Here is a 14,870-nt window from a genome sequence, read left to right on the forward strand (position 1 = left end):
ATAAACCAGTTAAAATCTATAGGTTAACCAAACGGTTAAGTGATTAAGCGCAGTTGGATTAAGTGATGGTCAAATGTTTTTAAACAAATGAGAAGAGACTCATATGAAAAGTACTGTGAGCATTGCATTGTGAAAGGCTTTATACGAAAGGTATATCTAGATGATAAACTGATTCGGTTTGGTGAAAAGTTACTGTGTGACTTAGTGTGTTCTACTTAGTCAATGGAAAATGTGCTTTAATTTTTGAAAAACAGCCTTTTAGATGTTGTATTTTGAGTGTTGTGCTGACTAGTGAGTACCAAAGCGATTAAAAAAAATTGTGTTAACCAATAATCAACACCAGATGGCAGTCAAACTCAGCCAATGCAGACATCAAGTTGAAGACATCTCTCTACCTTTACATGAACCTTTTCTGTTATTTGTGTTACGATAATTGTCTATAACATGGTGTAAGCTGCAAACAATGACTTCTGACTGACTGAGACTTCAATCTCTCTAATGTGCAACATTTTCCAAAGGTGCCTTTCTAACTTTGTAAAAAATATGTTTTATAGACACTTTGGAATGACCACTATATTCAGCTCTTATTTTCTTCTGGTGGAAATGTAAACTGATGTTTGTGTTCTTGTGCAGTACTCTATGAATGATCAACCTAGTGTTCTATTAACACAACAGAAGAATCAGGCAGTAGTTTTCAGTTTGGATAGAAAGATAAATACGTTTTACATTTTTTTCTCTATCCAAATATATGATTCCTATCAAATCTTCAAGATTTTTATATTCAGTATTCATACCATTATTATACCGCGCTAGAAATTGTTGCACCATAAGACGTGGATGCCGATTTAAGGCAGCCCTCCGCACCTCTCTGATTCAGAGGGTTAAATGCAGAAGACACATTTCAGTTGAAGGCATTCAGTTGTACAACTGACCAGGTATCCCCCTTTTCCTTTCTCATACTGATCAAGATCACACCCTACTTAAAGGGTGTGGCAGAAAATGGTGCAATACCTCCCTTGGGAGCAATACTCATTTTTTTATCGGGTTTTCTCTATGTAGTTGGTGAAAGGGTACCTTTCAATCTGTGTTTGATGGTATCTATTGGGGTGGGAGGAGAAGGTCAGGGGTCAGGGTGTCAAATGGGTCATGGGGAATGGGAGGGTACAGAACGGAGGGACACTGAATTCCAGCAGTGCATTCTGATGTCTCTGCCACTGTGCCCTCCATCTCTTTATGGGTGATTGAGTGTGGGTGTTAAATGTGCACTGCTTGACTTCTCTCCAAAGGTGAGTTTCCTCCCCCACCCCGTTCAGCACCCCCTCCCCATGTCTTCCTCCTCTTCACACACATATGCTACTCTGACCATACGGGACAATGGGAGACACTTGGAGTGAAGCTGGAATTGACTTGGGGAGCTATCCCCATGAGGCTATTGTTAGTGTTAAGCATTGTTACGCCAACAATACCCCTGCTGAGGAAAAATTCTACATTTACATTCCTTATGAAGGAAGAGGAGGAGTAAAGGCCCTTATTGGAATTGTATGGGTCCGTAAGGCTTTTGTTCTTAGTAGTGGGGATGCATTTCTCCAGAAGTAACAGATTGGAGGGTGGTCCTCTTTGAATAGCATGATGAGCCTGAGTAGGGTTTGTGTTAGACTGGTCCTGGCTCCAGTGCAGAAGAGATTAGCTAGTCCACACAATCAGTTCAACATGCAGACTTCATAACTACATTTAGATCTTACATTTGAGTGATTTAGCAGACGCTCTTATCCAAAGCAACTGACAGTTAGTGCATTCATATTAAGATAGCTAGGTGAGACAACCACATATCACAGGTATAAGTAAGTACAACTTTTCCTCTATTAAAGCAGCTATCAACAAACTCAGTGCTAGTAAGAAAAGACAAGTGTGCCTATTAGTGCATAAAGGCAAGGGTGTTACATGTGATACATTCAGGGACACAAGCGGACTCATAGTGAACCACATGACCTGACAGGAGAAGCTCGGGTCCCCGTGGATCTTAATTTGGACAGCAGGAGTGGACAGGAGCCACACTGGGACAGCGACCTGAGGATCCCACTGGGAACGTCGTTCCCTCTGGCTTGGCGTGGTAACACCACAGGGTAGATGTGTGTTTGACCTCAGGCTCGTCTCTCACAACAGATGTCCATCACTAAACAATGTCATTAACTTGTCCTGGACGGACAAGGCCCATGGGGATCTCCCCTCTAATGCAGAGATATATCATTAAAGAGAAGATGAGGTACGCCAAGGTCTGCTCTGATCAATATGATGGGTGGAGGAGGGAAGAGGACAGTGTTTTGTGATGGTGACCTTGTCTTGTCTCCTTGGCAGACGTTGGTGACCTTTGACCCAAACCCTGTGAAAAGCCAGAATCCGACTCAACATTTATCCTGCACCCCAGATCAGAAGCCAAATGAACCCAGGCTAGTATGTTGCTACCACAGCCATAGCAGCTCACAGAGCAGCATCTATTTTACCAAAATATTTAAAAGACTTGATAATTGGTTTAAAAAGAGGATTATGTTTCAGAAGTAGTTAAACATTAACTTCTAAATAACAAAACCCCTAATGTTTCAGAAGTGGTTACATTCACTTTTAGAATTCAATTCATGGGAAGCAGTATTTATGCTGCAGTAGTTTGTGTCGGGGGGCTAGGGTCAGTTTGTTATATCTGGAGTACTTCTCCTGTCCTATTCGGTGTCCTGTGTGAATCTAAGTGTGCGTTCTCTAATTCTCTCCTTCTCTCTTTCTTTCTCTCTCTCGGAGGACCTGAGCCCTAGGACCATGCCCCAGGACTACCTGACATGATGACTCCTTGCTGTCCCCAGTCCACCTGGCCGTGCTGCTGCTCCAGTTTCAACTGTTCTGCCTTATTATTATTCAACCATGCTGGTCATTTATGAACATTTAAACATCTTGGCCATGTTCTATTATAATCTCCACCCGGCACAGCCAGAAGAGGACTGGCCACCCCACATAGCCTGGATCCTCTCTCGGTTTCTTCCTAGGTTTTGGCCTTTTCTAGGGAGTTTTTCCTAGCCACCGTGCTTCTACACCTGCATTGCTTGCTGTTTGGGGTTTTAGGCTGGGTTTCTGTACAGCACTTTGAGATATCAGCTGATGTATGAAGGGCTATATAAATACATTTGATTTGAAGCTTGAAACATCCTCCTGTGTCTTTCCCTCATCTCTTCACGGTGGTAACGAGCATTTCAATCTGAAATCCAAACAGAGGAGTCCTATAAAGTGAAAATAGGAAAAGTGACTTAAACATTCTTTCTATCTTTCTGTTGTTTTTGATTGTGTTCTGGTTGGTTCTTTTGTGTTCCTAAGCTCCTGTTCATCCTCCAGTCTCAAGGACCCACATTTTAACAGTCTCAAATCACAAACAGATGTCAGCTGCACAAATTTGCAACTCCCCCACATCTGAATTCTCCAATATCCACTGCGTGAATGGTTTGCAAATAGATGGATGTTCCTTGCATATACTGCACAACTATTTACATTGTCTTTAGTCAAGTGATGGATCTGCCCAATGTCCTCCCATTGCTTGTCTTGTAGAATGCAAAAAAGGTGATCAACACCGCATTCAAACCTTTCTTATCACTTTTCACACATTTTTGGGCAATCAACTGAATAATCCCTTCATCTGGTATGGACACAAAGTACTTGATAGATTATGATATTTTTTTAAAGAGAGAGGTATTTTTTTATTCAACCATCATCAGATACATTTAAAATGTCAGGACTTCCAGTGAGTGTCGTTTTTTAAAACTTCTATATTATACCAGAAAGCTCTGCAGTGTGTAGATCGGTGGGAGTCGTACTGGCATGGCAAATTGGGTGGGTGGGGTAGAGTGCAGGACCAACTCAAATTTGGTATCAGGGTTAGCCCACACCCGTCCTCAGCCCAGGATAACCAATATTGGTTATTGATCATGGGGATTATAAAACAAGAATGACACCGGGAGCTGTGTAAAGACACACGCCGCCCTTCACTCAGAACTCCCCATCTGGCACTGACTCAAGCTGTTCCACGATATGATTTAGAACACATCAATGGCTCAAAAAAATAAATTATGGATGCAAAGAAAAGTTGTAGGTTTTTCAAAAAAAGTAAATGACTATTACAGTACTGAATAGCCTAAATATAATTTCCTTGATCGACAAGAAGGCATCATCTCATCCATAGGAATTTGCATCTCCAAGTCCTATGAATTGTAGTGGCTTTGCGTGTAGCTTTAACTGGGCGTACCCGTTTATGCTAATGAGACTAGGGGTTCACCCGGATCTAGCGCCAGTGCAGATATCTACTCCCTACTTTATCGTCTTCACACTGGCGCGAAAAAACGCATTGTGTGGCTACTATTTATCAGACTGTGGGCGGAATCAATTGAACCACTTTTTCACACACCCTGCTAAAAGAAATAGCTACCGAACTTATACTTTGTTTAAGTACATTTCGTTCGGCGTGATCTCTTACGGTTTTTACCCATTTTCTCCGAGGAGTTCCAACTACTAGTATACCAGCTGATACGGAGAGACTCCAGTGCCAGGAATTGCAGTGTGATCCTTAGATAAAGCGGTGAGTGTTTTAGACAACTAATCTAGCTAGCCTCATGAAGCGATGGCCTACAAACATCTCAGAAGATGGAACTTTATATCTGTGTAACTTAGTGGCTGCTACTTCGTTCCGTTTTAACATCCAGACAAAGCGAACATAGCCGATTTCAGTGAAGTAGACTAGCCTATTTTGTTTTGTGTCAATGCGCTTTCGGCAATTAATATGGCACAAAGCAGCACACCTACAAAACATTGAGGTTTCTACCCATTGGTTAACCTAGGCTACCGGTAGTGGGCATTGGCCAATTTACGCAATTACCTGTAAGGAGTCTTGTTTTTCTCGATTGATTTAGAAGGTTAACCCGGGGCATAAAACTAGATTACGTAATAGACTGCATGTGTCCAGACAAGGCCAGATTATCACCGCCCACAGGAAGAAATCAATTATTAATTTAGTCTAATTTGTAGGAGGCACCAGGCTAAGATTAGAATGCACTGTTACAATGTTTAAAGGACCTGGATGGTACTGATGATTGTATAACCGTGTTTAAAGGCGCAGCATTGGATGCGCCAAGATTATTTGTGTATTTTAAAGACAATGTGTAGATTACTATTAATGTAGCAGAAATCTTCAAAGAATAGGACTGATGCACTACTTTGCTTTTTTTAGGTTGTGTGAAGATTTTCTCCAATATCGGAGTCGAGTGTGATCATCTATGCTTGGAATAAACTCCAGAGTATCACGTTGTGACAGTTGGGAGATGGAGTACGACCGCTATCAGCACTATTTCTTAGATGACCTTGACAAAGAGGAGGACTTCTACAAGTCAACCGCACCAAGTGAGGACATATGGAAGAAGTTTGAGCTACTGCCCACCCCTCCCATGTCTCCCACCAGGACATTAGGTGGTAACATGCACGTTCCCCCGGGAGACAAGTTCGGCTGGCTGTCCAAGGTCTTGGGTCAGGATGAGGAGTACGAGGGACCTGACACCGAGGAGCTTTTTGGGAACATGAGTTCTATTATTATCCAGGACTGCATGTGGAGTAGTTTCTCAGCCAGTCAGCACTTGGAGAAAGTCAACGAGCGCCTGTCAGCTGCAGCGCAGGCTCGTCTCTCCCCACCAGCACCCCAGAACTTTGCGACTGTGAGCAAAGTGCAGTGCACCCTGCCGACCCCACCTGATGCGACACTGCCCAGCACCGTGGCAGAATGCGTTGACCCAGCGTCTGTGCTCACCTTCCCAGCCATCAGCTGTAGGAAACCGGCATCATCGGGCTCTGAGTCTCGCTCCGATTCCTCTGGTAAGAAACTGACCATGTAGTAAATAGATTCACCTCTGCTAGATGTTGCCTACTCAATGCGTCAAGCTGAGGCCGCCAGGGGAACGCCCGCACTAGGCTGGACGTTGACATTTGCTGAGTCAAACTATTCAGCTTTACTTAAGCCCTCATCTCCAGCACAAACTATAATCTCTCTCACTTTCAGAGAATGTCTCTTTTCCTCAGCCAAGATTTGTAAACGGTTGCTGCAAATGCTTAGTTCACAGATGCAGGAGTCCAAGTAAAAAAAAAAAACAAACACCTCCCTACAAGCTTTGTGCACCAAGCTTCCCTCCTAGAATTGTATGACAAAGTGTGGGAGGTGGGGTTCTTGGAGATTTGTTATGTGGCGCCAGGCCGCATGACGATAAACTTTCTGCCTGCTGAAATTGGCATTGGTGAAATAACTTTAAAAAATACAGCATTTTGGCATGACATGAATGACCAAAGCTTGATTAACACTAAACTAAAGCAGGTCTTCTCCTTTGCTCATGCGAATATAGATTGTCCTTTAATAGTTTAACCCCAGAACACCTCCCCCAAACGATTTAGGACACGTACTGCCACATCCTTCAATAGATAATTTTCCAGTGTTCTCTCCACTAACAGCCTGTCAGAAGTCTGAGGCTTTAAGACTCCTCTTTATGGAAGTGAGGGAACTCCTCTGTGCATGTGTAATGATGTGTGGTTGTTTCTTTTGATGTAACAGATGATGATGATGATGATGATGAGATTGATGTGGTGACTGTGGAAAGCAAGCAGAGCCGAGCCCGCCTGTTGGGAAGCCGTAAGGCTGTGACCGTCACTGTCCGCGCTGACCCTTGCCCACAGCGTTTCCACATGTCTGTCCACCAGCAGCAGCACAACTACGCAGCCCCTTCCCCTGAAAGCGACCCGGAGGAGGAGGATGAGGAACCACAGTGTAAACGGTTCTGTCCAGACTCCAGCCACCACCAGCAGCCAGACTCCCCAGCCTCCATCTCCCCCCAAGGGTCCTCTGCAGACAGCCCCCAGAGCTCTGACGCTGAGGACACTGACCGCCGAAAGAACCACAACTTCCTGGAGCGGAAGAGGCGGAACGACCTTCGCTCCCGCTTCTTGGCACTGCGGGATGAGATCCCGGGCCTGGTAGAGTCGGCCAAGACTCCCAAGGTGGCCATCCTGACCCAGGCGACAGAGTACCTTCTCCAGCTGCACAGCAGAGAGAAGCACCAGGCCCAGGAGAGGAAACGCCTCAAAGCGCGCCAGCAGCAGCTCCTCCAGAGGCTAGCCACCCTCAAACGGTCCTTAGGATAGAAACAAACTATGCAGTGGACTCTTAATAAATCAATAGCCTCATTCTAAAAAGCCATGGACTTTTCTCTTTAAGCAAACTGCCACTTTCAAAAGGCTAGGACATTTCCTCAAACTCAATGCCTCATGCAAAAAAAAGATGCGTACGAAATGCCTCATTCATTATGCTTTGGATTAGGTGGATCTCAGCCTGTGAACCAATGGTGGGGAGGCTGGCGTTAAGGACATTTCTGTGTTAGTCATGTTTTCTCATTTTGCACATTGAGTGATGACAAGGCGGTAGTTGACATGTGGTGGTGTTGATTCCTGGTGTGCATTGATGGTGATATTTGTAGATTTCACAGGAACAGGTGAGAGGATGCTGTGATTAAACCAGAATGAAACTTACTTCCAAATGTCATAAGTGTCTCGTAGCTTGTCAGTTCATTTTATAGCCTTGTCTTGTGTATCTAGGTTGTAAAAGTCTTTCTTTGATGAATGATCAATGCACACTTTGATTGAAGTTTAGTAGCGACACCTTGTGTACACAGAAAGTGAGTCACTCATCGTTTGTTTTCTTCGTGGCTGGTTTATTTGATGCACAAATTGTTCTGTAAATAATAGCATATTGCTCTGTTAAGGAGACATTAATGTTCTTCTCTAAAACAGCCTTCAGGGAGCTTATTTTTATTTTTTTTGTATAAATGTCAAAGTAGCACTGCTGTACTTTAATTACATTTCACTTTGATGCTATTTTGACTGCTTGTTCCTCTGTTTGAGATTTGATTTCTGTATTCATAAAATTTTGATAACATTTGTGTATAATTGTGATATTTGTCCTTTTTGATGGTTCTATCAGATTATATGGCAACATGGTTAACAGGGAATTGAAGCAGTGTATTCTTATTGAAAGAACAATCCAATGTATTAAATGTATAATGACTCATGAATGCATAAACACGCGTTCACTTCTGCAATACAGATCAAGTGTCTCAGAACATTCTGATTTGGCAGCTAGAGTGTTCTGTTTTAAATTCTCTTCATCAGTTTCCATAACCTGTCAAACAGCATTTTCTCAGTCCGTGTCAAAAGTTTCCCATAGGATGATGCTATGGGACCCTAAACCGTAGAGACATGCCCTATGGAAAAAGTGCATGTATTGACTTTGAAGGTAGTATTTGTTTTAACTTCCATGCTCACCTTCCATCTTGCCAGGTTGCAGCATGCAGAATCTGAATTTAGAAGGAAGTGTGTCCTCGAAATGTGTGATCCCTTGGGCGATCCTCCCCTCTGCAGTGGCTGCTGCCTGCAGAGCACTTGATGTGCTCTCAACTAGGTTACGCACAATCTTTAGAACAGTCCCTGGTGTGTGGCGAGGGTCTCTGTGTGATCTCCTATCCTGAGATGGGTTCAGTCATCCTATTATAAACAAGTATGTAGTGACTGAGAAGCCTTGCTCTTAATCAACCTATGCATGCATGGTAGAGAGCGGTTTGAACCTTGATTGCAAAAGGAAAAGGTGCTGTAAATGGTCAAGTGGAGAAGCAGATGTAAGAAAGGAGCTCTGTCTCTGCTTTAGTTTCCAATTGGTCATAAATATTCTACACTTCTAGGCAGGGAATCAGAGTGCAGTTCATCTGTAGGTTACATTTTTTAAATTTAACTAGGCAAGTCGAGAAAAAATTCTGATTTACACTGGCCTACCAAAAGGCCTCCTGCGGGGATGGGGGATTCAAAATAATATATAGGACAAACACCACTATATAAAGCGAGACTTAGGACAACATAGCAAGGCAGCAACCCCCCCCCAGCTTGTGTATGTTTTGTGACGAGTCTGTTGGCACCTGGTCCTTTGTTCTTCCACCCATAAAGTGTAGCTAGGTGTCGTGTGCCATCCTTCCATATTTCACAGCTGGTTCTGTTGTATTATGCTTGAGAAACACATAGAATGAGGCAACACTTAGCTAAGCATCTAAGGCCAATTAGCACTTAGCTGTCCTTAGCATAGCAAGCTGGAACAGCGTGTTGCGTTGATTCTTGATTTAACTATGGCCCACAAAGAATTCTGAAGCAATATTTTACCCTATGTGAGCTTCTTCCTCAGTGAAGTAACCCAGGTTGCCATTGGTGATGTCAGTAACCTGTCTGAACAGGAGCACAGTGAATGTTGGAAATTTGAGGATTAGGATTTTTATTGCACTGTAGCCTGATAGACCAGTCAGCCACACCCTCAACCGTCTCACACCACACAGCCCTTTGTCCCACTGTTGACGGTTGGTAGTTAACCTGCATTCATTGAGCCCTAGGGGCATCCTTTTTCTGTCCCCATTCTGTTGTGAATGTGTTCTACACAGTGTACAAAATATTAGCAACACCTGCTCTTTCCATTTCATTGACTGACCAGGTGAAAACTATGATTCCTTATTGATGTCACTTATTAAATCCACTTAAAATCAGTGTAGATGAAGGGTAGGAGATGAGTTAAAGGATTCTTAAGCCTTGAGACATGGATTGTGTATACGTGCCATTCAGAATATTTAAGTGCCTTTGAACAGGCGCACCGGACCGAGTCTGTCCAGAACTGCAACACTGCTAGGTTTCATGCTCAAGAGTTTCCTGTGTTATCAAGAATGGTCCACCACCCAAAGGACATCCAGTCAACATGGGCCAGCATTCCTGTGGAACGCTTTCGACACCATGTCGAGTACATGCCCCAACTAATTCAGGGTGTTCTGAGGGCAAAGCGGGGTGCAACTAAATATTAGGAAGGTGTTCCTAATGTTTTGTACACTGTGTATATGGACTTTCTCAAAGAAGTAGAACGTTCCAGAACATTTCAGATAGAAATGTGTTGAGTAGAGCTGCTGCAATTCTCTATTTCATACGGTTGTGAGTTAGCCTGGTCCAAGATCTTCAGCCAACTCACCTGATTATAATTGTCACAACACATAAAGAATAAAGCACTGTGGCTCCCCCAGCGATGTGACCGAGGAAAGCCACTGTTTGGAGCGTCAGCCACGTCCAACCAGCATTGTAGGTTGCAGCGCTACACCCACACCTGAGACCACTCAGCCTCGTTAGGCTGCAACGCACCTGGGACATTTAAGGTGCTGCAGTAGTTCAGCACAGAGAGCTTTACAGACATTTGTTTGAACCCCCTGGACATTGAGTGCTCTACAGGAAGGAGTAACTGGACTACAAGTGAAGCTGGTAAACTTGGTAGCAGCCCAGCTAGTTTCATTAGTCTAACTTTAGGTTCAGTTAAGGACAGTGTTTTGTTTTCAGTTACAGTTTGAGAACAGTCTTTGTTAACCTTTTATTTTAAATAAATATCCCTGGTTTAAGCTGTGCTTCTGTGTGTTGGATGTCTGTCATTGTTTCTTGTTGTTGCCATCCTACCAGACCACACCTAGTGCGTTGGATACTGGCCCAACGCTCTTAACTGCTAGGCTATCTGCCGCCCTACACTTCATGGGAAAGCAATATATTTTTCTATAGAACCCACTTTTCTGTTTACAGTTGTGTTTATTTAGTGGTTATGCAATTGCGATTTAGGCATAAAGCAACTAATATGCAAAGTATTAATCCCACAGTCTTTACTGAGTCACTGGGGGCGGTTTCCAACTGTTTCTGCAGTACCTAATGATAGTAATAACGATGAGTGAAAATGCATGTGCAAACACTGTTAAAAGTCAAGTATACGTCTCAAGAGTGTCTCCCTCCATAGCGTCAGGATCTTTCCCATGTAGTAAGTGGTGATGTAAGATGATCTGTTTGTCCCGTGAGCTGCTCTGTTGTGTTGGGGCCCCTGACGGTTGAACTCTACTGGCTTGTCCAACTGGCTTTTCTGGTCTGAAGCCACGCCCACACAGCAACCTCTGAAATACTGCATGTGTGATCACTTCCACACATGTTTTTGAGGTGGCCTGGTGTGTGTTAAAGATCAAATATTTCATTCTCACACGTGTTCTACAGTTATCCCTATTACAACCCGACTCTTAACTGCATGCATGCCGGTTGTCTTGCATGTGTCTGGTGGTGTGAAGTCATTGTCTGTGGGCATATCATGTACTGTGTGTGTCATGGAGGCCTGTGCATCCTGAATCTGTGTGTATTCCCCAATAATTGATAATTTGAGCAATCACAGATCTTCTTCCTCTCTGATCTGATTGGACAAAAGGCCAAGTAGATCAGATCTGAATTGTGCTGCCTGTTTAAACGCAGCCTAAGTGAGCTCTAGTGGTGGTCAGACCACAGTGTATGTCTGATCAGGGTGATGATTCGGTCAGTTGGTGGTACAGGGAACTCTGATCTTCCTGATTTATAGATCCTCTCCTCAGAACACTTTGTTATTCCTCTCCCCTGTTGAAATCTCCCTACACAAGCAAGTATCCTCATTACACCGTCATACTCCTCTCCTGGACTTTTTTTCTCTCCATTTCTCTCCACAAATATGTAATCCACGTAAGTCGATACACGCTGGTTCTCCTTCACTTCTCCTTCCACTACACTGCTAATCAGCACCACCAACACATCCACTTTAGTCGACATAAACACTTTGACCTTGTGCCATCGATGCCTGTTTAAATCAAGAATAGAGGTCTTCTCAGCAAATCAGCTCACATACAATAGGTAATGACTAGGAGGGCTGACTTGATGATCTTAGTGGTTGATTGAATGGCTGGGGATAATTTACTGTGTGGATAATTTGATAATTGTGGTTAACAGGATGACCAGGGCAAGGGTCAGTGGCCTGATATCAGAGAGGAGACAATGGGAGAGCAGAGCGTCTGTGTATCTGCTCTTTTGTCAATGGGCCAATAGTATTCCAGCTCAGAGAGAGAACAGATAAGTGTGTGTGGGTGTGCACTAGGCTGCAGGATAGTGTTCTAGGGTAGCAAACAGTCCTCTATGATGTGCTACTCTGTGTGTATATGTGCGTGCACACGTGTGTGTTACGGTTCATTTTCACACAATTGATTACTCAAATAGATAGATTCCCTCATCACTGAGCTGAACAATAATCAGTCTGGCTAACCCAGTGCATAAACGTTAGCCCAACCTCCTCACAGAACAGCACAGAGAACAGCTCTATGAGGAATGCTGCCAGGTTATCCACCAGCATAAATGCAAATAATATAAAGTACTTCCGGAGCCAGAAAAGGTTGTGTGACGATTGCAACACACCTCAGTAAACATTGAGCAGTAAACATTGAGCAATATCTGAACAACTGCATCTCTGTTCTTGTCGATGAAAGTTTCGTAACATCCCTCAGCTGTCGTGAGACATTCCATACCTTTGCACTTTAACACAGAGAGATATTGGGCAATGTTTTTTCTGCCATGTTAAGTCATTATATTCCCCTGTATTCTTCTCACTGGTTTGGTTATGCAGAGTTTACATAGTGTCTTTACATAGTGATTCAGAGAGGAAGTCGACTAAAAGCACAATAGATCTTGTTGAAACGGTTCCTTATCAGGTCGGAGCCCATCTGACCCAGATGTTGTTAAACATGCGGCTTTCTTTGGTCTTTTGATTATATTGTCTTTACGGTGCTGCAATCACACATTTGACTGCCTCTCCCTTATGCTTTAACTTATGTCTACTTTGAATGTAAGATTGGAGGTCTTCTGGGACATTGTGTTTTGCAGTTTCTTTCCAGTAAAATAGCAATAAAATAATAGAAGTTCAGCTGGAGAATGGAGAGAATATTGCTGGGTGGACCTACTTTCATTTCTGTAGTTTTTAATTTTAATTTCTTTTTTGTAATTTAAAAAAAAACTTTATTTAACTAGGCAAGTCAGTTGAGAACAAATTCTTATTTTGAATGACTGCCTAGGTATTACTTAACATCAACACTTTTTAGAACACACCTTTTCCCAAATTTGATTTTTAAGTGACTGCGATTGCAGTCAAGGGAGAGAGAAGAGGAGATTTTGCCTGTTTTACATGGACACACTTGAAAATAAAAAGGAGAGCCGCAAACTAGGAGCTCAGATGCAATAATTTAATAACATAATAACCAATGTTTCGACAGACAAGATGTCTTCATCAGGGTATAAAATGGATATGGACACACTCACATGCACACACACAAACACACACTGTCACTCTCTCTAGCTTTATTTATCACTTCGTCTCACCGTCTGTTCGTTTCTCCATCTCTATTCCCATCTCCATGTCTCCCAGTCCCTCTATCTTTCTCTCACCAACAGGTTCTTCCTAGACTCCAGCCCTTTCCTCAGGTCCATATTTCTGTGTTTCTAGTCCTCTGTGATAGGCCAGAATCATCAGCCCCTTTCTGTTTCTCTCTCACTCTGTCTCATCCCAAGACCAAAGTTACATAACAGGAATGATTCAGTCGGAACACGCTGTCTCTCTACATCTGGCCCTTGCTAATTTGTGACATACATGCATGTTCTGCATTTGAGCTTTGCAACTCTATCATCTTGTTCTATTTAAATACAAAATAAACAGTAATGGGTTCACAGAAGAGTAGGAATTTCACCCTTTATGCAGTGAAATTACAATATCAAGCTCTGACTGTTCTTGGCAAATCTTAATAGAGGAAATAGTGTAGATGCCCATTGTAGAGTAATGACTTGGTAGTGACTGGGGATGTTATTTGTGAAGCAGCAGTCCTGTGATGGTGGGGAGCTGGCCTCTCAGCTCGCCTGTCTAATATGGAGATAATCCTAATCCCGTTAGTCTAAACACCACGGCCATCTGGCCCCAGACAGACCCCATCGCTGAGAATAATGAACTCGTCATAAGGTCCCCTGACCTGGACAATGAGCGCAGCACTACCTAGCCCAGGCCTAGTAGAACCTAGAACCACTCTGAACCAGGGAGCTGTAGCCTGAGACCAGTCTGACAATACGGGGTCAAAGATCAAATGTCCCGCCTAGTTCCATATTTAAAGGGCAAGGTATGGCGGTGGGATAAATGTAAATGAATGTAAGCACAGTAGCATTGTTGGAAGACGGAGGAGTAGGCCTACTGTAGGTTGTCCTATCAGTGATGTAGCAGTAGGTTTAGCATGTGATGTAACCATGGAGCTGGTTGATCAGGGCTACAGGAGAGGAGGAACGGGCGTCAGCTCTTACAGCTGGTCTATTACCCTCACCCTGGCAACGTTGCATACAGAATGTAGAGTGTGTGTAGTGTGTTCTTGTGCATGTGCAAGTGAACTGTGAAAGACTGATCTCTAGGGCTGTGGTTTGTATTTTGAAACAGAAAGGATTGCACACTGTACTCTCCCATACCACTAATTGGAACTACAATGTGCAAAATAGTGTAAACCTCTTCAACAAGTACCTATGTGTAATATGATGTGCATATGACGTTTTTGACAACAGTTAAATATAGTTTATATGTTAACTCAACGTCTGCCATAAATCTGACCTAACTCATGTTCTTTTCTCTCATATTTTCTAAATTCTTAACCTGTTGCTAGTTTTGAAACCAATCTGAAGCCATTGCGTCCCAGCTGAGAGCCATTGCTGTGTCTGAATGCTTTGTCAGTAAGCAGATGTTCCTTTGTTCGGCTCCGCAGCGCTTCACAGTATAAAGTTGCATCAGTTGTAGTCGGGACACTTGCTGCATCTTTTGAATCTCGTCCCATTGAAGATCTCCCTCCCCCTGCATACCCTCAAGCTACTCAGAGGGGTATTAACCCCTCCCCCAC

The 14,870-nt window shown here is 43.3% G+C and overlaps 1 protein-coding gene across 2 annotated transcripts; it reads left to right on the top strand.

Moving 5' to 3' along the window:
- The first annotated feature begins 4,328 nt into the window (after window positions 1-4,328).
- LOC109894566 (protein L-Myc-1b-like) lies at window positions 4,329-8,004 on the top strand. Of its 2 annotated transcripts, none has more exons than XM_020488148.2 (3): window positions 4,329-4,609; window positions 5,258-5,892; window positions 6,620-8,004. In XM_020488148.2, the coding sequence occupies exons 2-3, from the start codon at window positions 5,304-5,306 to the stop codon at window positions 7,204-7,206; spliced, it is 1,176 nt and encodes a 391-aa protein (XP_020343737.1). In that variant the 5' UTR covers window positions 4,329-4,609; window positions 5,258-5,303; the 3' UTR covers window positions 7,207-8,004. The 2 variants fall into 2 exon arrangements, with proteins under 2 accessions (XP_020343737.1, XP_020343739.1); XM_020488150.2 differs by having other exon boundaries at window positions 4,331-4,609; window positions 6,623-8,004.
- The last annotated feature ends 6,866 nt before the right edge of the window (window positions 8,005-14,870 follow it).

This window comes from Oncorhynchus kisutch, linkage group LG7 (assembly GCF_002021735.2).
Source record: "Oncorhynchus kisutch isolate 150728-3 linkage group LG7, Okis_V2, whole genome shotgun sequence".
Lineage (NCBI taxonomy): Eukaryota > Metazoa > Chordata > Actinopteri > Salmoniformes > Salmonidae > Oncorhynchus > Oncorhynchus kisutch.